This window comes from Podarcis liolepis (genome assembly GCF_965112155.1).
Source record: "Podarcis liolepis genome assembly, chromosome: 11".
Classification (NCBI taxonomy): domain Eukaryota; kingdom Metazoa; phylum Chordata; class Lepidosauria; order Squamata; family Lacertidae; genus Podarcis; species Podarcis liolepis.
The window spans coordinates 34,686,943-34,711,064 of NC_139565.1; the positions used below are offsets into that span (position 1 = coordinate 34,686,943).

At 40.4% G+C, this 24,122-nt stretch overlaps 1 protein-coding gene across 2 annotated transcripts in view; it reads right to left on the reverse strand.

The window, feature by feature from the left end:
* Nucleotides 1–1,513: 1,513 nt before the first annotated feature.
* MSH3 (mutS homolog 3) overlaps nt 1,514–24,122 on the reverse strand; it is a 63,345-nt gene continuing 40,736 nt past the window's right edge. For both annotated transcript variants that reach the window (XM_083465188.1, XM_083465187.1), the window contains 8 exons: nt 14,067–14,183; nt 10,869–10,976; nt 10,470–10,584; nt 8,991–9,148; nt 6,271–6,457; nt 4,720–4,849; nt 4,215–4,389; nt 1,514–2,645 (listed from right to left, as the gene is read on the reverse strand). In XM_083465188.1, coding sequence (XP_083321314.1) covers nt 2,540–2,645; nt 4,215–4,389; nt 4,720–4,849; nt 6,271–6,457; nt 8,991–9,148; nt 10,470–10,584; nt 10,869–10,976; nt 14,067–14,183 — 1,096 coding nt within the window. In that variant the 3' untranslated portion in view covers nt 1,514–2,539. The remainder of the gene's footprint in view (nt 2,646–4,214; nt 4,390–4,719; nt 4,850–6,270; nt 6,458–8,990; nt 9,149–10,469; nt 10,585–10,868; nt 10,977–14,066; nt 14,184–24,122) is intronic.

Sequence of the window (24,122 nt, forward strand, 5' to 3'; positions counted from 1 at the left end):
CAGGTTACGTGGCCAGCGTGACAAGCTGCATCTGGCGAGCCAGCGCAGCACACGGAACGCCATTTACCTTCCCGCTGGCAAGCGGTCCCTATTTATCTACTTGCACCCGGGGGTGCTTTCGAACTGCTAGGTTGGCAGGCGCTGGGACCGAACGACGGGAGCGCACCCCGCCGCGGGGATTCGAACCGCCGACCATACGATCGGCAAGCCCTAGGCGCTGAGGTCTTACCCACAGCGCCACCCGCGTCACCTACCTTTAGAAAACTGCAAATGATGCTTTGTGCAGGGATGCAGTATGTGAGACTTCACGGAGACTACGAAGAACCACCATTGTTTTGGATAAACATGCAAATAATATCAGTCGTTTGCATAAATAAAATGCCAACGAGTGTATGCTTCTTTCCATTAATTGTCAATACTTATCAGTTTGTCAATACTTATCAATACAATTGTCAATACTTATCAGACACCACATTTGCCAAAAGAGGAAGTTTAATTTTGACAAGGCTTCAAAAATCCTACAAAGTTTAAATCGGGATGCTCCTCTGTATACATAAAGCCTAGTATCTGAAGCAGGGGTGCCAACTTGAATAAAATATGGGGGGGGGGAGGTAAGCCCCGCCCCACATAACTGATCACATAACACAGTGCACGCACACCATTTGAATGACAATGTTCACCAACGTGGGGGGCAGCCCCTCAAATATTTTATTAGGAGGGCCAAAGACCCCTCGGCCCCTTGGAGTTGGCTCCTATGATGTAAAGAGAGCCTTTGGTGCATCCAAACACTTTAGGCATGCTGCTCAGAGTTTCTCTGCCTAGCTGCAGCAACAAATGCTGCAATGGGAAGCATTCTGATGAGTCTCTCCAAATTTCTGGATTGCCTTTTTTAAAATTGCCGCAGAGAGAAAGTATCAGAAGTCAAAATCAGAGCCACTGCCAGAGATTTCTATGTACAGAAGTTTCACTAATGATTCTTTGGAGCCAATTCATTAATTTGGAAACTATATAACCAAGGATGTTAAACTAATATCCTCCATACAAAACATCATATGCCATCAGTAAGTGTTAAGCTTTATCAATACCAGCATCAAAGAGCTTCAAGCAGAAAGAATTATAGCATTTTCAACTGTGTGTCCGTTTTCATTTTGTATACTTAACAAAAGTTAACAAATACAGTAGTTAGTTAGATAATTTATTCTTACTGAGTGCTTGACAAACTGACATGTACTTGTTTTGTTTGGGATTGCCTCTGCAGTAGTAGCAATACTATTTTTATCAAGATTTCATGGGCATTTCAAGAGCATAGAGAAGCACATACATTGAATATTTTCAGTATATTCTGTGGGAATGAGTCAGGACAAATGTCAGTAAGAAACTACTCACATCAATAAAAAAATAAGCATCATGAAATATTATTCTGTATTACTGAATTGATAGTAAACAAAATTATTCAACATCTGCTAAATCATACTATTCAGTCATTGTAACATTAATAGAAATCAATGTATCCTTTTAAAATCATCATTTTATTTAATACAAATGTGTTTTCCTGTAATTTATAAACATGATTTTCATGTTTTCCATCTGAAATTAGTTAACATCATCAAACTATAAAAAGCATTTTTCAGTATTTTAAATAAAGTACAGTGTGGAGATGATGTTGATAAAGTTTGGGAAACATAATACAGGCAAATGTAACAAAATACTTGATCTTCAGTGGAAAAACCCACCAGACAGCAGTCTGAAAAAACAATTGGAGCTTACAAGGTATCAACTGCATTTAAATCAATGAACCATTTCACATGGGCCCACTTCTGCTAGATTTTACATTACATGATTTTGCCCGTGTTATGTGCCCATGATCATGTCAAGAAGGCACCATGTAAATGGTTCATTCTGTAGTGATTTTCACAGCTGCAGTAGCTATGTTAGTTTACATCTCTAGGTAATGTGGCAGGAGACCCATGAAGTGATGCCCCATGCTTTTTTTGTTATTTCATTTTAAAGTGAAAAGCAACTACAGGCACCTCCCAAACTGAATCTGGCCACAGCATTGGGAGAATGGTGCTTAATACCCACCCACTCACATGCGGGTTCCAAAACTAAATTCCTGACAAACTTTTTTCTCCTATGGGAAAGAAACATACAGGTACTATATGGTTACCTGTCTGTTTCTCTGCACTGGGCAAATACTAACTTTAGAGGAGTAATTTGGGAATGTGGTGGAGAAGCCTCAACTTTCTTGATCCCTGTAGTTCCTGCTACCACCACCACCACCACCACCACAGGAGTTGTAATCATGGATCTCCTGATGTCTTATACTTATCTGGCACATAGTATGCTACTCCACATAACCACATCACTGGAGACAGTTTGCATGAATGAAATGAAAAAAATGTCCATGTGAACCACCCATTCATCAGTATACACACCTATGATTTGAAATTTCACTGCGTGAATATATAGCTTTGTATAATAAATTCATTTAAATATTCTATGCTATTCCCATTTTCTATTGGCAGGTTTTAAGGAATCTTTAAAGTTGGCTGAAATCATTATCTGTTTCGCACATACTTTTCCATCTTTGCAGTTCTCCAGAATCGGTAGTATTCCATATTTTAACAAAGGTCATCAGCCTTTTTCTAAAAGCAAACAAACACCAAGTTCAGTGTTAGAACTTCATTAAATGCTCAGTTCATTAGTATTTAAATATCTCAGTAAAGAAGAATTAGATGAAGAAAGGCAAGGCCAATTTTTCTAACTAGACAAAGCATTATGAATGCATTTACATTTGATGTCACAATGGAGGTGTGGAAAGAAAAGAACATGGGGGAATCTACTAGAATACTCTAACTGAAATGAAAGCTGTGTTAAAAACACATATCTATATTTTTTTTACTGCAGAAAGTATTATTACTTAAAGTGAAAGCATAATCCAGCCTGTCCCATACATGTGTGCCAATGTGGAATCCCACACACTGGATAAATATTTATTTTAACCTCACTTCCTACTATTGTGTGAATTTTCACACTGAAGTTACTAGAATTAATATCTAATTCCTACAATAAAAAGTGCAATATACTATCCTGGGGTTATTTAGAAGACAAAAGCAATTTTTTGAAAAAATTGGGGCAAGAGACGCCAATATTTTTGGATGCATGGACACATTTGCAAACTGAATTGCTGTTGACCCACAACCAGGCACACACTGCAACTCATTCTACTGGCCAGAAACAATGCTTCTTTTAAGTCTAATTTCAGCAAAAAGAGGGGGCCATGTGGCCAATCAGGAAGGCCATTTGCGGGAGCACATATGTGCCCATAAGCACCCAAATGGCAACCCCTGCATTAGGGCCATAAAAATTGTGATTCTAAATTTTCTTCCCCTTTCAAGTTTGCAAATGGTAAACAGTTTATTTTTTTTAATAGTGAATTATTGCCAAAATTATCAAGTTATTTAGGGTGTCAAGAAAGCATTGACCAAATTTAAATAGTGTTTGAAATGTATGAAAGAACAAATGAAGCATGTGTTTAACAGTTCTGTTAAACCCAGTTCTAGCCCTTTAAAGCAGTAATGAACAGTACTTGTTTGGACCTTTTTTAAGATGCACTAATAATTTATTTTTCATTACTTTTTAGAAGTCTTCTAGGAGCACACACCCTGATTGTTTGCAAACATTTACAGGGAGGTGATACCACATCACTGTTTAATGAACAGGAGCCCATCTGGAAGACTCCTCAGTCCCAGAAGTATTTCACTTACATTTCTGAATCCTCAATCCAAAATATAAATGTTATATTTAAAGTGAGACTTCCATATTACACCCCTATAGCTGTTTGAGACATGTGCTAAAGGGTTGAAAAAATGACTTTAGCACTCTGTTGACATGGCTAGCATGGACCCTGAGCCATGCCGTGACTGGTTTTGGTTGTATCAGGTCATTTTTGCTACATCAGGCCATTATAAATAATGAGCAGTCATCACAATTGTTAAAGAAAAACATACAGTTCCCTAAAAGAAGTTTTTTCATTAATAGAATTCATGTTTAGCTCCTTAGACTGTAGGTTGTAATGACGTTAATGTAATTAAGCATTTAGGCACCTCTTGAAAATCTTTTAAATCTACTTTTTATGGCTGCTCAGAAAGGCTTTCCCAGATGATATATGTGAAAGTTTTATTACTAAGATGTCAATCAATCCATTCTCTAACCTTTTCATATTCTCCAATCTCTCTAGTTCTTTTGATTTGCGAGCTGCCTTTTTAAGAATTTCATCAGGAACATCTGCTAGTTTAGCAACGTTTAGCCCATAACTCTTTGTGGCAACTTCCCTTGTTATTTGATAAAGGAAAGTGACAAATTCAGGATTTTCTTCACCTTCAGATCCTAGGAAAACAAAAAACAAAAACACACATTTGTATGAAGATGTCATAATTGAGTTCAATATGGTTTATATTTTATTCATCTCAATAACCTGGAAATCTTACTTCCAGTCAACCACCACACTGCGCTAGCTTTTCAATCATTCTAGTCACATTCGCTGGGTGACGTTTCACAGCTTAACCAACCCCATATGGTTGTGGTGAGGATGAAATGGTAAGAAGTATGCCACCTTGAGCTCCAAATGTATATATATTCATTCACACACACACACACACACACACACACACACACACATATATATATATATGAGAGAATGAAAATTTGATATCATACCCCTTTCTTGTTCACGATCATCTTCATTCACCAGAAAAGCCATATGGTAATTCCCAACTTGTCTCAGGTAGGCTCTTTCTAATTCACACACTGGAGGATAATGGGTGACAAACAGTGTCAATGAACCAACCTAGAAAAATAAAATATATTAAGGCTTTAAAATATGCATACCGTATTTTTCGCTCCATAGGGCGCACCAGACCATAGGGCGCACCTAGTTTTTAGGGGGGGAGAAATCAGGGGAAAAAAATTATTTCCCCCCCAGCCCCAAAGAGGAGCGTACAGGCGCAACCTCTCCCAGCCGGCACAAGCCAAGGCAGCCAGCGGGATGGATCCTGCTGGCTCTTTTGGCTTCCTCTTTAGCCTCGCGCAACCTGACGCTGCGCAGGGCTAAAGAAGCCATAGCCCCGTGCAGCCTCTCCCTGCCGGAGGGGTTGCGCGCGGCTACGGAACAAGCCAAGGCATCCAGCGGGATGGATCCCGCAGGCTGTTTTGGCTTCCTCTTTAGTCCCATGCAACCTCTCCCTGCCTGGAGAGGCTGCACAGGGCTAAAGAAGCGGTAGCCACATGCAGCCTCTCCCTGCCAGAGGGGCTGCGCGGCTATCCCTGAAGCCTGGAGAGCGAGAGGGGTCGGTGCGCACCGACGCCTCTCACTCTCCAGGCTTCAGCGATAGCAACGCGAAGCCTTTGGAGCACGGAGGGAGTGCTCCCTCTGTGCTTCGGAGGCTTCGCGTTGCTATCGCTGAAGCCAAGGAGCCTGCATTCGCTCCATAGGACGCACACACATTTCCCCTCAATTTTTGGAGGGGGGAAAGTGTGTCCTATAGAGCGAAAAATATGGTACTTCCTATTTAGAGAAGGTGAGGGAGGGGAAGAGGCAACTGGGTTCAGTCCCAGTCATTTGACTGAATCAGCCTTAGTTGTCTTGACAGATGGTCTTTATCAAAAATGGGACAAGGTGTGAACCCTGCTCCTTCTCAATCGCTCTGTGGCTTTTGTTGCTGCTGATAATTGTATCCTGGACCAGTTCCACGGAATCTGTTTCAAGGGAAGGTGCACTGAGATACAGTGGTACCTCAGGTTAAGTATTTAATTCGTTCTGGAGGTCCGTACTTAACCTGAAACTGTTCTTAACCTGAAGCACCACTTTCGCTAATGGGGCCTCCTACTGCTGCCGGAGCACAATTTCTGTTCTCATCTTGAAGCAAAGTTCTTAACCTGAAGCACTATTTCTGGGTTAGCGGAGTCTGTTACCTGAAGCGTATGTAACCTGAAGCGTATGTAACCCGAGGTACCACTGTAATCATCTGGGGACAACTCATTTTCACAACTTAAATCCTTCCAAACTTTTAATGTTGGTGACACACTTTTTAGACATGAATCATTTCGCAACACAGTAATTCAGAATTACTAGCAAACCAGAGGTTAAACTAACTCCTTTCCAGCCCCTGGGGATCATGGAGAGCGTTTGCACTTCACACTAACGTGTCACGAGACACAGTTTGAAAAGCTCTGACTTAGATCATTCAAAGGGACAGATAATGCACTTACATCTCTAATAAAGTATTCCAGGGTAGCATAAGCAATTGCAATTCCATCATGTGTGCTAGTTCCTCTCCCCAGTTCATCCAAAATTACTAGTGAATTGGAAGTTGCTTTAGTAATTATATCAGCTGTTTCTGTCAGTTCTTCCATAAATGTGCTTTGACCTTTGAATATGTTGTCTGTGGCACCCATTCTGCAAAATAAAACAAAATTCTTCAGTATTATTAGAAAATAATACAAACTAGAAAACCAGGAAGCACACACTATTCAGTTTTTAAAATAAAAAATGCATAAAGGATGAGTAAAAATCATCTGAACTTCTTTTACGTAATTTTGCTGTATCTGCTATACATAAGAATATTATCTGGTTACTGAAGTACACAAGAAAGAACTCCAAAATATAAAAGTGTTTATTAATTTCAATGGGTCTACTCTGAGTAAAACTTAGTTGAATATCATCCCATGATCTTCAAATATTTATTGCAAGAAAACAAGATGTATGCTCTCTTCCTGCAATTAATTTTAATATTTTGTTTTATATTTTTGCAAACTGCCTGGATGTTTTCTTACAATCATATAAATTTTGTTAAATAAATACTTTTTTGAGCCAGGATATGTTTTGACAAACTTTTCGTACTGAAGGTTTAAAATACTTAGTTATGCTTGATACTTCACTGGAAACTACATGAACATCTAGACAACAATGCAGATGTATACTGCCGTATGTGTTGCACCCTAAGCCTTTGTTAAACTAATTACACTCATGGAAAGTTTTTCCCCAGGACTTCCTTAGCAGAAGTGGCCTTTATCTTTTAGCTATTTTCAGGAGCAGCTGTAAAAACAAATCTCTTTTGTCCATGATAAATAACAATTCTACTCTGGTCCAACAGTGATAAGTGGTCCAAATGATACACAAAAACCATTAGATAAGAAATGAACTTGCTTTTGGCATCTATTGTACATAGCACCGAGGTACAATATTACTTAGAATAAATACATTTAATCCTCATCAAAAATGTAAAAAATAAACTATTAAGCCATCCGCTAATATACTCTTATTACTTGCTCTGTGTTTAAAAGCATTAAAAAATAATAATTGGGCACTTGAAAATAACTTTGCTGGCAAAGGTACTGCAGGAATGATGTATGTGTTAGTTCACTGCTGCTAAGACAAAACCAATTTGCCACCACCACAAGGCACTAGAAGTCAATCCCCAGCAAATTCCAGGCATGTCTTCAGTTAGTATGCTACTCAACGACAACGAATTTGTTAGTACTTCATAGTTTTTCTTTCAGTTAATTCCAAAGAAGTAAAAAAGGTATTTTCTAGTATTAATTTACTCCAAAATATTGTATGTTTTCCTAGATTATGGTTGTTCTTCCAGGTCTCTAGTCAATTATTAGTGATACATGTAGCAGATGAGGTCCCTTGTCACCCAAATTATTATAATTTTTCATCTCTCCCCACTCTTACACATGCAGCAATACAGTTGCACATTGCAAATTGTGCAGAGATCCAATTTAATTACTTATTTCAAGTGTTGATAAGAGACTCATCTGCACAGAGCAAATTCTATCTGGAAACAATTCAATAACTCCTGAGCCAACTAAATCACATTCCAGAGAATAAAGTATTTTGTACAATTATCTAACTTTAAATTCAACAGACAATTAAAAAAAAAACCAAACACATCTTTCAGATTTTTTGTTTGGACATATCAGACATAAAAATACGCTTCGTTTTTGCTAAAGTTACAAAAGAGGTATATCACTGCTGCCAGAATGTTTTTGATCCTATTACATGATGTACAACAGGGGCAGCATTGTTTAATTGACTTCTACATTTAGATTAGATAGCCTTAGAAAATACACTCAATGGACACATCAAAGCACAAAGGGGGGAAATGATTACTTGCTATAACCCTAAATTATTAATATGAATTTTCAGTGATAATCACGAGCAACTTCATAAACTGAAACTCGGATAACAAACAGCATTTAAGGAAATCTTAGTTTCAAAGCAAATTGCTGCATCATGCAGCAGGGAATTATGTAAGCAGGTCTGAATTGCTTAGCACACTGGTCATGAGAAAACCTGCATACTCCTTAAGATCATTACAGACAGAAATATCAAGTAATTAAAACATCCTGGAATCTGATGAGGTTGGCAGTTGTGCCAAGTACATCACTTTAGCAGTCACTGTTAAATTTCTTTCTAACAATGAATTAAGTTGGCCGCAAGCTGATTTTCCACATAATCACAAATCCATTCCTGATTGGTGAGTTAAAAATGGCTCAAAGATCAAACTGAGTGTTGAACTGGCTCATTAGGAACCTTTGGTGACAGTTTCCAGCTACCCCAAGGTAACTGTCACAGGAAATAGGACCATCCCACAAAACAGATGAAATGATGAGATGGAAATGGGAGACAGAAACATGTGGCCATGAAAAGGAGGAGACATGATAAGTAAATAAATGTGTTCCCTAGGTAGGTAGAGGATTCACAGCCCAATGTGGAATCTGAGCCTTTAAGCATAACCCATCTTCATATTTCCAAACTTTTCCAGTGACCTTGAGCGCTAGAAACTTGCTCTTCTTTTCAAGAACAAAGCTATACACTGAGCCAATCAGCACACACAAATGATATTTTAAAATAAATTCTTATGAAGTGAAATTATAATTTACAAGATTACTTATCTTTAAAACATGAAGCTTTGACATCTCACCTGGTAAATATACCAGTCACGATACCAATTCTTGCTTCCTCAGCTGGTACATAGGAACCAATTTGTGCCATGACTGTGATCAATGCAACCTGCTTTATGTAAGAGCTCTTTCCACCCATGTTAGGTCCAGTAATTATCATTACCCTTTGACCGTCTTCCTGGAGAAAGGGAAACTATCATTAAAATACTTTTCAGAAGCAGGTAATTTAACAGTTCCAGGGCTGCAACCTCTGGACCAATGTCAAGGATAGACCCACCCAGAGCACACTGCAGTAATCCAACCTTGAGGGTCTAATGCATGAACAACTGTGGTCAAGTTACCCCTGGCATCCCCATTCCACACTTCCCAGATACATATTGAAGACATAAAGACACCCCACACAAAATTAGCTGTTCAATCATAATAATGTAGTACCAATAGGTCTTCTGGCAATCAATGTCAAAAGATAGCAAACTGGGAGAGACATACATATGGCATAAAAATATCAGGCACGACCCACATCTCAGCTGTCACCTGAGACAAAAATGACTTCCTCCTCTCCTCCACCCAGGAAGGGTTCAGTTCTATGCTAAGTTGGATTCTCACTGTAGGGGCATGATACCATTTGTCTCTCACATCACTGCAGGCTACTTCCAGTTTCTCACACTGTAAATGGTCTAGAGAACTGTGCACAGTATTCCAAATGCAGCCACATCATAGATTTGTATAATGGCATTTTGATACTGGCAGTTTTACTGTAATTTCTATTCCTTTACCAATGATCCCTAGCATGAAATAGCTGCCACACACTGGCATTCATTGAGCTATCCACTATCTGCTTTTTCAATAGGTTTCAATTATACACAATTTCACCAACACATGTGGTGTCTCAGAACATAACCCCTGCATAAACAGGGGGCGGCCTGTAGCCCACTTATTCCTAATCTCTGCTTCCTGCTGCTTAACCAATTCCTGGCCCTACTCTTATTCCATGACAGTTAAGTTTACCGTACTTGGCAGTCTTTCGTATGGTACCTTGTCAAAAGCTTTTTGAAAGTCCAAGCACAGTATGAAATTAAGAAACCATGTTCAGTGTCTTTTTAGTCTACTGGGGGGGGGTTAGGGGGCTAATCCACACCAAAAACATGGTGTCGTGATATAAGAAGAAGAAGAAGAAGAAGAAGAAGAAGAAGAAGAAGAAGAATTTGGATTTGATATCCCGCTTTATCACTACCCGAAGGAGTCTCAAAGCGGCTAACATTCTCCTTTCCCTTCCTCCCCCACAACAAACACTCTGTGAGGTGAATGGGGCTGAGAGACTTCAAAGAAGTGTGACTAACCCAAGGTCACTGAGCAGCTGCATGTGGAGGAGTGGAGACGCGAACCTGGTTCTCAAAATCACGAGTCTATCACTCTGAACCACTACACCACACTGGCTCTCTTACTGATAAATGTGTATTTACTGATACTTACTGATAAATGCTGATACTGATACTTACTGATAAATGTGTATCATTTGGAACATACTGCTCTTGCTCTCCCAATAACACATCAATCACAGGGTGCTTCCCATTTTTTATCATTATCTCTGACCTTCCATCTTTTATGACAGGTCTGAAAAGAAAATTATGTTACAGCATGTTAGATGGAGTTTGGGGTGAGGCATCTGAAACCAGACTCTTGCTTTTTTGAAACTGAATCAATCAGGCCAAAATCTACAGGAAATGTAAATCAATCCATCCTACCCAGGAACTATACTGTCTAATCTTTTGAAGCATCACTATGTGTCCTCAAATATGACAAACATACGTTTGACAGTACTCGTTTTTGTAGTCTAGTTAAAAAAATAATCAACAAAGCTAACCGTAATATTCTACCGTTGTTTAGACAGTGATTACCTGCAGTAGTCTCCTTGTTTGGCAACCTCAGCCAGGGAAAATATACAGTCCACAGTTGCTAGGTGACCCACAGCTTTAGATATTGTGTAGTAATGGTCGTTAAAATCACTATACAGAGGTAAATGGGGGGGGGAGAAAGACGTGAATAAAATATTAATATGAATAAAATGTTGAACTAAGTGGCAGCACAGGATAGTCTTTTTTTTTATATATAAATTTTTATTCATTTTCCATAAATAAAGAATAAAACAAAACAAAAACATAAATAAACACAAAAATGACTTCCCCATACCACCCCTTTTCTGCATTCTTGTTTCAAGATTTACCAGCAACCCTTTTGTATTACACTTATTTCTATTTCGTGAATTTAACTTCCAAAATATATTTAGAACAACTGTAGTTCTTTATCTCTTATAACCCTGATCCTCTAATTTTCCAAATTACAACAATTTTTAAGGTAAACTTTAAACTTGTTCCAGTCTTCATCCACCGCCTCTTTCCCTCGGTCTCGTATTCTGCCAGTCATCTCTGCCAGTCCCATATAGTCAATCACCTTCGTCTGCCATTCTTCCAACGTGGGTAGATCTTGTGTCTTCCAATACTTTGCTAGAAGAATTCTTGCTGCTGTTGTGGCATACATAAAGAATGTCCTATCCTTCTTTGGCACCATTTGGCCCACCATACCCAGGAGAAAGGCTTCTGGCTTTTTATTAAAGGTTCTCTTCAGAACTTTTTTAATTTCATTATAGATCATTTCCCAGAAAGCCTTAATCCTCGGGCAGGTCCACCAAAGGTGGTAGAAGGTTCCCTCCGTTTCGTTACACTTCCAACATTTGTTATTGGGCAAATGATAAATCTTTGCTAACTTAGCCGGAGTCATGTACCACCTGTAGATCATTTTCATAATGTTTTCTCTTAAGGCATTACATGCCGTAAATTTAACACCAGTGGTCAGCACAGGATAGTCTTTTAAAATATTGCTATATAAAGTTCCTATATAAAGGTTTGGACCAGCACTTTTTTGGGGTAAAACTTAAAATAAAAAAGAGATGCTGGTACTCATATATGTGCAGTGGGTGTCAGCAAAAAATGACTGCCATGGGCAGGAAAAAAAGGTGCTGGTACTCTGTACCAAGAAGAGCTCTCTCTCTCTCTCTCTCTCTCTCTCTCTCTCTCTCTCTCTCTCTGTGTGTGTGTGTGTCTGTCTGTCTGTCTGTCTGTCTGTCTGTCTGTCTCTGTCTCACTCACACACAGGCAGAGACAGAGAGAGAGAACACCCTGGTTGGAACTATTCTTTAAAGGACAAACAAAATTAAATTAGACCATATGGAAAGGGTATATTAACAGTGCAATGAGGACTGCCAAAAGATGAAGAATTTATCGCATTAAAATAAGTATTTGCCCTCCTCTTATGAATTACTACTGCAAGACATTAGTGATATCAGGTGACACATTCTTCTTTTGTAGCATGTCAAGCCAAGTGATTGATGGTAGATGCTATACACAAACTAAAAGGGACAACAGGCCCTGCCTGCAGACTTACATACTAAAGATTGCCTAAACTTTCCATTTGTTAGGCAAGAAAGCAGGAGTAGGAATAGCTGGCAAAGCAGTGGCTGAGTCAGGGCTGTGTGGGTGCACTAGTGGAGCCAATCCTGCACTCTTGCCAGTGCACCCACACTGCCCTGGCTTAGCTGCAGCCTTGACACACACACACCCTGCCCAATCCAGGTAAGCAGGAGCAACACTGCTGTTGGAATGGCACCACCCCACCATACCAGTGCCTCATGCTTTCTTCTCTAACAGACTTTGTACCATTGCAGACTTTGTTCAAGAGCAGAACCTACCTCTTATCTGCAGCACTCTGTGCTAAGGTAGAGCTGTGTTACCCAGCTCTTCTGGCAGCTCCTCTCTGCCATTAGGGGGGAAGAATATGTTAAGTGTTGCCAGCAATACATGAGTGATGGTCCTGAGGCATAGCTGCTGTTTTTCTTCAACTGTTGTAGAAGTTGTCTGGGTACAACAGTGCCATTGGTGGAAAGAGGCGGACAGTCTGTCACTATAATTAATTTCCTAATGACATTCTAAAAGTCTTTTACTAGAGAAATGTCACATTCTTAAACTGAAAGTTCTTTTGACTTTGCTATTGTGCTATTGTGTTGTTCGTCAGGAGGCAAAGAGGGACAACTGCTCTGGGCTTCACAGTTAGTGCCCATGGCCAACAGCGCCACTGCCCCCCCCCATCTGCCTGGCAAGGCTCTCCAACTCTGCCCTTTCTAGGGAAAAGCAGGAAGGGGGGAGGTGGAGGGCTTTGCCAGCACTGCCACTGCAACAGCAGCAACAAGAGAAAAAAATGTAAGGGGGTAGGGGGAGATCACCTCTGCTAAAGTAGTGGCAAATCCTCTCCACTACCAGCAAAAAGTAAGCTGGGGAGAGGAAGAGATCCCCCACTACAATGAAGAGGAACGACAGCAGAGACAGGAAGGACATTAAGGGGTACACATAGTGTAATCTGCTCTGGATCCTGCACTCCTTAGGGACAGTCCTATTTTGGTGTAATTCTGTTGATTATCTTAGGTTACTAGAGTGCACTGCTATAACTAGAGACACACTAGCATCTATTTCAGGTGGATCATCTCAAGAGGGGCTGTAGCTCACATATACAGAAGTTTCCAGGTTCAAACTCCATCATCTACCTGAAATTCTAGAGGGGTGATGTCGGTCAATGTAGACAATGCTAGGCTAGATGAACCAACGGTCTGACTCAGGCTTCCTCAACCTCAGCCCTCCAGATGTTTTGAGACTACAGTTCCCATCATCCCTGACCACTGGTCCTGCTAGCTAGGGATCATGGGAGTTGTAGGCCAAAAACATCAGGAAGGCCGAGGTTGGGGAAGCCTGGTCTGACTTATAAGGCAGCTTCTGGTGTTCCTATGACCAATTAGGCTACCCTTTACTTACTTTATAAAAACTGTAAAATGTGATAGAAGTACTCAAACGGGTCGTGGCAGTTCTAAAGTACTGCCTCTATTTTAAATATAACCACCTTTCGAAGTTCAGGTAAGCCTATCAGCAAGGCAAACTACACATCAGACGCTTCAATAATAATAATAATACGAATTGTAAGCTTTATAGTTATATTTTGTAACCTACTTTATAATCTTATTTCAATAGAAAAAACTGAATTTGTAAACTCACTCTAAAAAGCGTAGCCATTCAGCACTGCAGTCAAGGACTAGCTGCTCACGTAGCTGATTCAAATGCCTGTAATTTTCTACAATAAAAGGAGTGTGGAAGCGGCTGACTGCTTTTGTGCTATAAGAGAAAACCAAATAGGAAATCAAGGTTACTAAGCAATCAGTTATGTAGCAATATGCAAAAATCAGACCAGTTCTTTTTTTAGGACCAGTACACAAATTAATTTTTTTCTGCACAGAGGTAAAGAAAGAGAGAGAGATCCATACTACCTGAAGTGGAAATGTTTTTGACAAAGCAGCTGCTGCTCATATCTGCTCAAATACTTTACTTGCAGTAAACATACCATTGTGCATCAAACAACAAAAAACATACTTTTACTTCATGGAGGTTCCCTTCGTATAGTCAAAATGCAACATGAGAAGCAGTCACAATTACCTATTGTGAACACAATGTACTGGCAACTAAATCTACACAGCACTGTAACTTTACATTAACAGTTTTCAGGAAAGCAGGATAAAAAGAAATGAAGAGGAATGGGTATTGAAGGCTGCATGGAGAGAGATGCAAGACAAATCCCCCCAAGATGGCGCCGAGGTAAGACGCTCTTATCGGAGCTCAAAGAATTTTTTAACTAAATGCCTTTGTTGCCGGCTCTCCTCCTTCTTTTGGATTTTATTTCCTTTCGCTACTTCGCTGGGCTTTTGAACATCTTATCTTATCCTCCTCGGTGCCGGGATTTAGTGAAGTTAATGAAGTTTTAACGAAGGCTCTCAGACATTCCCTCCCGGGCATTAAGGCACTCCCTCCCAGTTTCTCGTTGACTCCTCGTGACAAACTTATCCCAAGGATCTTTAAGGACCTCTAATGGGCTTTTAACCCTAAAAACTATAAATTTACAAAACCACAAATTTCTCCCACCACCTCTAACTTCGTGGACCCCCAAACATCTCAGTTGTTTTAACAAACTGAGAAGAAGGGGGGGGGATACTTCAAAGGAGTGCTCTAATTGGACCCAGTTTTAAACTCCTCGCAGCAGCCCAGCCAGGACTGAATGAGAATTGAATGAGATTGCGACCTGAGAACTTTAACACTCTATCACTCCGTTTAGAAGTCTGATCTCATTGATTTAAGAAGAATCTAGCAATGAGAAGAGCCAAAAGACTCAGATGTCCTGATACAGAAACTGACGCAGAGCCCTCCGGTTTCAAACAGAGTAATCTAGATAATTACCTGCTACCTCAAAAACAGCACATATCTCCTCCCAAAACCTTCCTCAACTCTTTACATGGAAAGACAGTTGAAGAGATATCCCTAGGAGTAAATGAGGACAAGGCTACTACTCCCATAATCGAGGCACAAGTGCTAATTGATAGAAAGGTGGAGCTGCTGGAGGAATGCTGCCTAATGACTGCTCAAACAGTTCAAAAAATCTTTGAACAATTACAAAACATCTCCAAGAAGCTGGATAACCCAGATGAAAGGAGGCAACTCACTCCCTTTTTGCCATCCTTAATAAGCCCTGGAGACAAACAGAACAAATACAAATTTATACCTCTAAACCAGCCAAAAACCAGAGGAAGCCCCCCTCACTCAGTCAACCTGATACTGAGGCCATGTGAGATTGTTCTCCACATTTTTCCATATAGAGGGCCCCTACCTTACTGGGAGTCATCCTTCTGGGCCAGACACCATCTAAATCTGCTCCTAGGCCTTGAGGGTGGAAGCATCGACCTAAAAGCAGTCAAGAGGCTCACTAACGATGGACATTCCAAAAAAGTACTACTAAAATTTGGTAGTCATAGAATTCCAACCAAAATCCTAAGGGTAAAGGCTTATTTAGCCCAGAAAGGAATTATTCCGCGTCGACACTTTGAAGATATATCACTCAGACCATTGATTGCATCTAAAAGACAGAACAAGATGAATAAGGCCATTCTACCAGAAGCCGACATCTGCCCTACTCCCGTGGAAGAACCCAGTAGATGGGAGAAACCGCAGCCAGCTACCCGGGAAATCACACAAGAAAAATCCAAGCTCTCAAACCAAGCGACTGTAGCATCAAATAACAGCCTCGCCCTTGATACAATAGACTGGACAGTCCCAGAAGAAGTAGATCTGCTGAGTAACTTTACCAAGCTACCAGACAAAGAACAAATAAACATACTCAGTAAATTGACGAAACTACAGGCCAGATTGACCGAAATTCACCAACAAGGGCAACAAAATGCAGTAGAAACAATACACAATCAAACTTTACACTTACCAGCCCTCTCCCCTAAATGCATAGTCAAAAAGAGAGCTACTAATGGAACTTTCAAATGTATAGATGCAGACCTTCAAATCCAGCCTCCTTTAGAATATGAAATGGCAAGGAAAAACTCCAGCAATGAGACCACAAATTCCTGGCTGAGATATCAAATACTAGCTCTAAACGAAATAGGTACCCCTTATTTAAGTACTACAAAGGACTCTAACATTGCCGAACAAAAGATGACCTCCAACAGACCTGATTCACTGAGCCCAACATCAAATGAGGCCAAAGAAATGGAACTAGAGACTGAAAACAGTCCTACTGTCCACAACAGTCTACCAACCACAGAAATTTCTCAGGAACAAGGAATAGTTAAGGAAGAAAACCAAGAAAGGGAGGAAATTTTAATTTCCCGCACTTTAAAAAAGAATCTAAAAGACCCACCATTATGTTCCCCGCCGAAAGCAGCGACAAATGGCTGTATCTGCACAAGACAAAATCCCTCGCTGGACTCAATAACAGAACTAGAATGACTAAATGCTGTCAACCAGCCATCAACTCAAAAACGGATCCTACGCTTGCTGTCCTGGAATATTGCAGGGTGGGGAAACAAAGACGGAGACCCAGACCTAATGAACTTCCTTAAAGATTTTGAATTAATACTTCTACAAGAAACATGGTCAACTAGAGATATTAAAATCAATGGATTCACCTCCTATACGAAACCCGCAGTGAAAACAAACACGAAGGGCCGGCCGAAAGCAGGGTTCTGTTGCATGATCAAAGACAACTTAGGGTTTGAAATCAAGCAGCTAGAAAAATGCTTACCACTTGCACAAGCTCTACTTTTAACCCAAAAAGACGATACTTTGCTACTTGTAAATGTCTATATCCCCCCAACCAAAAACAACAGCAGCAGTGAAAATTGGTCACAACTAACCTTTTATATAGAAAATTTGACCGATAAATACCCAAATGCCTCACTGATAATAGCAGGTGATTTTAATGTCAGAGTGGGAACCAACAATGAACAACTATGTAGCAAACTAAATTGGAATACTGATAATGATATCGCACATGCCCTGAAAATAGGACGATTCTCCAGAGATAGGGTTGTAAACAACGAAGGCTTACGCCTACTTGAATTATGTAACAACTTTAATTTGCAGATTGTGAACGGTTCAACAAAAGGCGATAGAAGCGGGGAGTTTACATACTTCTCCCCCCGAGGATGCAGTGTCATCGACTATATTCTTGTCCCTTATAATATTATAAATTCAATCATGGACCTCAAAATTGGAACGCGTACTGAAAGCGACCATCAGCCATTATTGTTGTCTATTAACTTAAAGGACGAAACCAAAATAACCAAGTACAATATCATAGAACCTTCTCAACACAAACAAATGACCCAATTAAAATGGTCCCAGGAAATGAGTGCAGCAGTGGGGCAAAAACTTACAGCCAACCTGAGAAAACAAGTATTATCCAACTTAAAGACCACTAATCCCTACAGTGATATTCCGAAAATTTATAATGAAATCTTCCAAATGTTCGTAGAGCTTAGTACTCCACCTAAAGTTTGGGTACTTAAACATAGCGCTAGCCCTTGGTTTGATGATGAATGTTTCCAGCTAAAAAGAAAGCTGCGCCAAACATTTAAAAATAATCGCGCTAAACTAGAGCCCTCTTATCTTGATGAAAAAAGACAATACCATTACATTCTGGCCGAAAAGAAACAGAAATATGCAACCCAAAAATGGCTACAATTACTCGACTCAATTCAGAGTAAAAACAACAAAGCGTTCTGGAACCTGGTGTACGGAGGATTGAAAGCCGAAAACCAACTAACTCTACCACCAATTCCAGAATCCAAATGGTCCCAATACTTCACATCTGTATTTAACAATCTACACAGTGAACTCAAAGGAAATGAGACCACTAAAAATAAAATCAATAAACTCCAGGAGTGGCCAAGGGTAGAAGAAGAGGAAATTAGAGAGATAGTTAAAAATTTCAAATCGGGGAAATCGCCTGGGCCAGACGGTCTACCAATAGAATTATTCAAGACCTATATAGATTGGTGGCCAGAACCCTTAGCTCAATTGTTTACTCTCATAGATAAATATGGGATCATACCTGAGATATGGTTAAGATCAATAATTATCCCAATCTTTAAAAATGGCGACCCAAAAGAACCAAGGAATTACAGACCGATAAGCCTATTATCAGTGACAGGGAAAATCTACGCTAAGCACCTTTTATCTAAACTTCTTACCTGGATGAAAAATCTAAATTTACCAGGGAAAGAACAAATAGGTTTCTCCAAAGGTTGCTCTACATTAGACCACTGCCTTATACTTATGCATTTGGTTGAAAAATATAGATCCCAAAGGCAATCTAAGATATATGCTGCTTTTGTAGACTTTCGTGGTGCATTCGACTCAATTGACCGCCCAAAGCTGTGGAGGAAACTCGCAGAATTAAAAATTGATCAGCGCTTATTGATTCTAATACAAAATCTATACTCTTCCAATACCTGTCAAGTCAAACTTAACACCAAAGGTCACCTTTCATCAGACATCCCAAACTCGAAAGGGGTAAAACAAGGGTGTATTCTCGCTCCCTTTCTATTTAATTTATTTTTATCAGACTTGCCAGATCACCTCCAAAAAATAGAATCACATGCCCCTAAACTTAATCAGAAACCAGTTCCTCTCTTATTATACGCAGACGATGCTGTCCTACTATCATTAACGAGCTTGGGTCTGAAACGTCTTATATCTTCTCTGATCCTTTACTGCGAATGTAACAAACTCTCTATAAATTATGAGAAGACAAAAATTTTGGTCTTCTCGAATGGTTGGAAATTAGAGAAATGGAAAATAAGAGGGCAAGAAATCCAACAAGTGAAAATCTATAGGTATCTGGGAATCTTATTCCAGAGCAATTTAGGGTGGGCAAATCATCGCACAAATGCCATAAAACAGGCAAAGTGTACCTCATCAGCAGTTGCCCGTTTTTATTATCAGAAAGGTAATCAATTTATTCCTGCGGCCAATCAGATATTTCAAACAAAAGTGCAATCCCAGATATTCTATGGAATCCCGCTATGGGTCCAAGCATATAACAGTGATTTAAAAAAGATTCACTCCAGCTTTCTGAGACGTATTCTTGGACTCCCAGCTGTGATCAAATATGAAACAATGTGTGCAGAAATAGGCATACACACAATGGAATATTGGGCATGGTCCACCTCAATAAAGTACTGGTTACGCTGCCATTTTCGCTGCCCTCCATCAAGTCTGCTCGCTGATTTGCTCAAAGACTCCTATAAATCAAGATGGTATCAGTACCTCGAAAAAAAGATTGAATCTTTAGGCATCGAGCTGGAGCCCCTGTACAATTCTAATGAGCAATACATTTTCCATAATATCCTAACTAGACTAAAGGATGTCGAGAGACAAAATATTATGGCAGCTGTAAACAAAATTTGCTCCCCCATATTCTATGATTTAAATATCTTAGATAGCAGAGCCAATTACGTCACTAAATTAATAATCCCAGCCCAACGTAGGGCTTTTATGCTGGCCCGTTTGAATGTTTTTCCCTCAGCATTTGTCAGGGGAAGATATCAAAACATTCCTAGAAACAAGAGATTCTGCAGATGTTCTATGAATGTCCCGGACACTGTAGAGCATATTCTCTTTCATTGCCCATTGTACAGTATCCCACGTCAACGCGTGCTGTCCCCTCTTTTGGGTGGTCTGGAACCCCAGCAAGGTGAATGTGTGGGATTCTGCCTATCCGACGTCGACCAAAGGGTAACGGCAGGGGTAGCCGAGTTTTTGGTAGCAGTCCTCCAAGGAGCAGGTTAACAACGAAAACCACTGATTTTATATGTATATATATATATATATGTATGTAGCCAACTGCTGCCTTTTATATATATTTCAAGGCTTTTATATGTTATTTCCTCTTTTATGGTTTTATTTGCACAATGCCTAATAAAGGTTTGATAAGTAAGCAAGACAAAGATGTAGCATTGGTCCATTTTGTTTACCTACCTGGTTTAGCCCTATGTAGAATCTCTTACATAAGAGCTTCTTAAAAGCATTTAATTCATTCTACAATATTTAGAATGACCAAATATTTGATTAGAGCTTTTTCAGTGATCACCAAAATTTTCAAGTTTTCAGTTGGGTGGTTGTCATTTTTTTAAGTCCTTGAAAAAACAGTAAACCCCCCCCCCCCCAAAAAAAAATCTTCACATTTGTACATGGAAGTAATTCCAAGTTCTGTTGTGTGTAAGCCCAAGTAAACGTAGCCTTGGGTCCTCAGATTGGGCACTGCTGAGAGTACCATATGCTCCCCAGAGGTGAATTTAGCATGTATTAGAAACTGGGCTTTTACTGTTCCAGCTCCAGTCCTCTGTAATCAGTTATCACCTGAATTTAGACAACTGCCTAGTCTCTTGATATTTAGGCAACCATTGAAAACATTTTTGCTTCAGAAGGCTTTCCCTGAAGTGTGACTCAGTAATTTTATGGCCTCTTAATTGTACAAATACTACAATTTCATATTCTAAATAAACTATAAAATATACATTTTATGTTGTAAAAGGAGTTAAACAAGCTTAGTTTTGCTAAGAAAGTAAGTGCTGCATATGTTTCAATACTTCCTAAAAGAGAAAGGATAATCATTCTTCAACTATTTCTCTATTTCTTGTTGCTTTTTCAAAACTCTTTCAAAAACAAAATGAAAAAGGAGCTGCTGTCCCAGTTCAGTTGCACAGATCTGTATGTAATGTTTAGTGAGGCCTTTCAGACATCTCAGGTATTTCTAAACTAACAACTTAAACCTTTATCTACCTGTTTTTAGGCCAAAGATAGTGTCTCTCGCTGCAATCTAGATAGCTTGCATTTACTTTTATTTCCACAGACTCTCTAATCCAAGTTGCAGTTCTATTTGAGAAAAATAATAATTATGCTACCACTAAAAACTGTTCTTATGTATTATATTGTTATATTTTGAATCGGGGGGGGGGAGAGTTCCTACTCATTCCCCCCCCCCCAGAAAAAATGCTCCAATCTGTGTCCTTGAAAGTCGACATGTCACAGAACACACAACATAGAATCTTAGAATAGAATTCTAGAGTTGGAAGAGACCCTGAGGATCATCTAGTCCAACCCCCTGCAGTGTAGGAATGTGCAGCTGCCCCATACGGGGATCGGACCTGCCACCTTGATCTTATCAGCACCACACTCTAACCAACTGAGCTGTCTTTCTACAGCACTGAAATCTAACTGACAGACACAGAAAGTTACTAGTGATTTCCTATTTCTTGTGACAAGGCACCCAGGCCTTGAATATACTCAATGCAGATATTCACATTGGTGGCATGTTATGAACCTGAGACAACTCCCTCCCTGCCCCCATTCTTTGATTGTGACATGTATATCCTGCTCTTACATGGGCAGCAGTTTCTCATCCAGACTACACTTGTTTATCTTCACTAATATTACAGCATTTGGTGTTCCCAGACAATTCACCAGGCTCCTTCTGAAAGAGTTCTTTATATCTGCTTACACTTACATATATGCTTCTGAAACACAAAACCAGCAAACACAAGACACTGAAACAAAACGGGAAGATTGCCCAATGCATGTAAGCACATGGATCAAGAACCTTTTGTTTTTCATGATAGTTTCTTGATTGGTACTTGTCAGGGAACTGCCATCAGTGTCCAAGGGAGAGAGCAAGCTCCCAGAGAGCGTCCCGGGAGTGGGAGAGGCAACCCGTCTTCTGGGGAAGGGAATCAGCATAGCTCCAGTGGAGAAGGGGGGCAGATGGGGGAATCGGCGAGGCGGTTCCATGACTCCTTGCCGGGGACCAGCTGTCCTCCGCTGCCTACGCCCTCCTTGCGCAGAAGGCTTCCGCGCAGGGAGAGTAGGAGGAGACTTGGCGTCAAAGAGCTTCTTTGCTGGAAGAAGTTTAAGAAACGCCCACTGACGGATTCTGCCAGCGATTGAGACAGTCAGTCACGGGCGAGTGGCTGCCCGGACAGGAAAGGTTCACTCAGGCAAGCCAGCCAGAGGTTGGGACAAGCTTACGCACGAGCAACCCCTAGAACCATTACAGTACTCTTATCATTTTGATGAGCTTTTGATATGAGCACATGCTCCTAGATTCAATTTTATTTTTTTGAATCAAAATAATCAATCAATTCTATGCTAAGAGACCTTTAGAGAAATCAAATTTATTCAGAAATAGGCTTCTACTGCTTTCTGTGTAAAATACATATTCCTTCCCTTCTTTGGTAACCCTGATTAAGCAAAGAAGTCCGATGACAATTAGTAAACAGAGCCCTTGTGATCTAGCATAACATTTCAAGAATATAATTCCAGAGGATGCTTTGACTGGGTGAAATACCTCAGGCTTTAATTCAGTCCTAGATTAAATTACCAGCTGGATGACTAGATATCATGTATGTTATAATATTTATCTTATCCATTTCAGCTTACAAAGTTTAACTTGCTATGAGATGTACATACTATTTTTAAAGGGAAAATATTTAAGTAGTAATAAAAGATTTTAATTCCTCGCTGTGAATTAGTGTGAGCAAAGTCACACTGAAGTCTATGGGATGTACCTGCACATAACAGATGACAGGACTGCATTCTCAGTATAAAAAAATAAAAGGAAGAAGGAAATCAGTTTATCTACCTCAAACTTTATGTTACATTATGAACATCCACACATTATAAATGGAAGCTCCATGAAAGTAGAAAAACGTATTAACTAAGATTATATATAAATGATGAGAACACAGCTGTCCAAATATATGTCAGATTCTTTTGATGGGAAAATAGCCCTGAATTTAGTAAGGAATCTGACTACATTATGTGACTGAGTAAAGTACTGCAGACATACATGGAATTCCTGCACCTACAGATATATTACTTGTCAGGGGTTTAGGAGCAGAGGCACGGGCAAGGGAGGAAACAGAGAGCGAAGGGGAGGAGGCAGAAGAAAAGATGAGTGATGACGACGACCCGAGATCTCCTAGTCTTTCCAGTGAATCAGAGGATTCACAGAAAGGAGCACCAGTGGCCAGGGCAAGGGGGGAGTCTAGGGGGGCACCCCAGGAAGATAGAGCCAGAGGGGACTCAGGGGGGAGCAGCTGGAAATCGGGACCAGCGTCACCGCCAGGAAGCAGGGAAGAGGAAGGGAGCCAGGGGGGAAGCGCTGGCAGCTCACCACAGGAGGGAGGGCATGAGTCAGGAGTGGCCACACCTCCATCGGGGAGCGAAGAAACGGTTAAGAGGAAAGTGGAAGGTTGGGCGCGCGCGCCAAGTTCAAATGCAGAGGAAGGCGGCGCAGTAAGCAGCCCCGAAAGGGAACCAGGTCCTAAAGCCCGGCGCAAGGAGGCAGGAGGGTCCGGGTCAGCGTCAGAAGAATCCCGGAAGGAAGAAGCCCCGGGGGGTAGAGGGACCCAGAGGAGGACAGTCAGGCGGAAAAGGTGGAGCAAGGCTAGGATATTAAGTTGGTGCACACGGGGCGGAGACTCAGACGGAGCTTCGCCGAACTAGCTACTAGACGTAGAGTTGCGCGCAGCAGCGTGAGAATGGAAACTGTAATTCAATAAAGACTTTTACTTAATGATCGCTGGCTAGCGTGATCCTCCGTGAGCTAGGATCTTCAAGCAGCTCTGACATTACTGTTAGGCCTGACTACAGCTTTTGAGCGGTCCTTAACAGACTCCCCATGGCTACTGCATCTTACAACCTTCCTCATGGCAATAC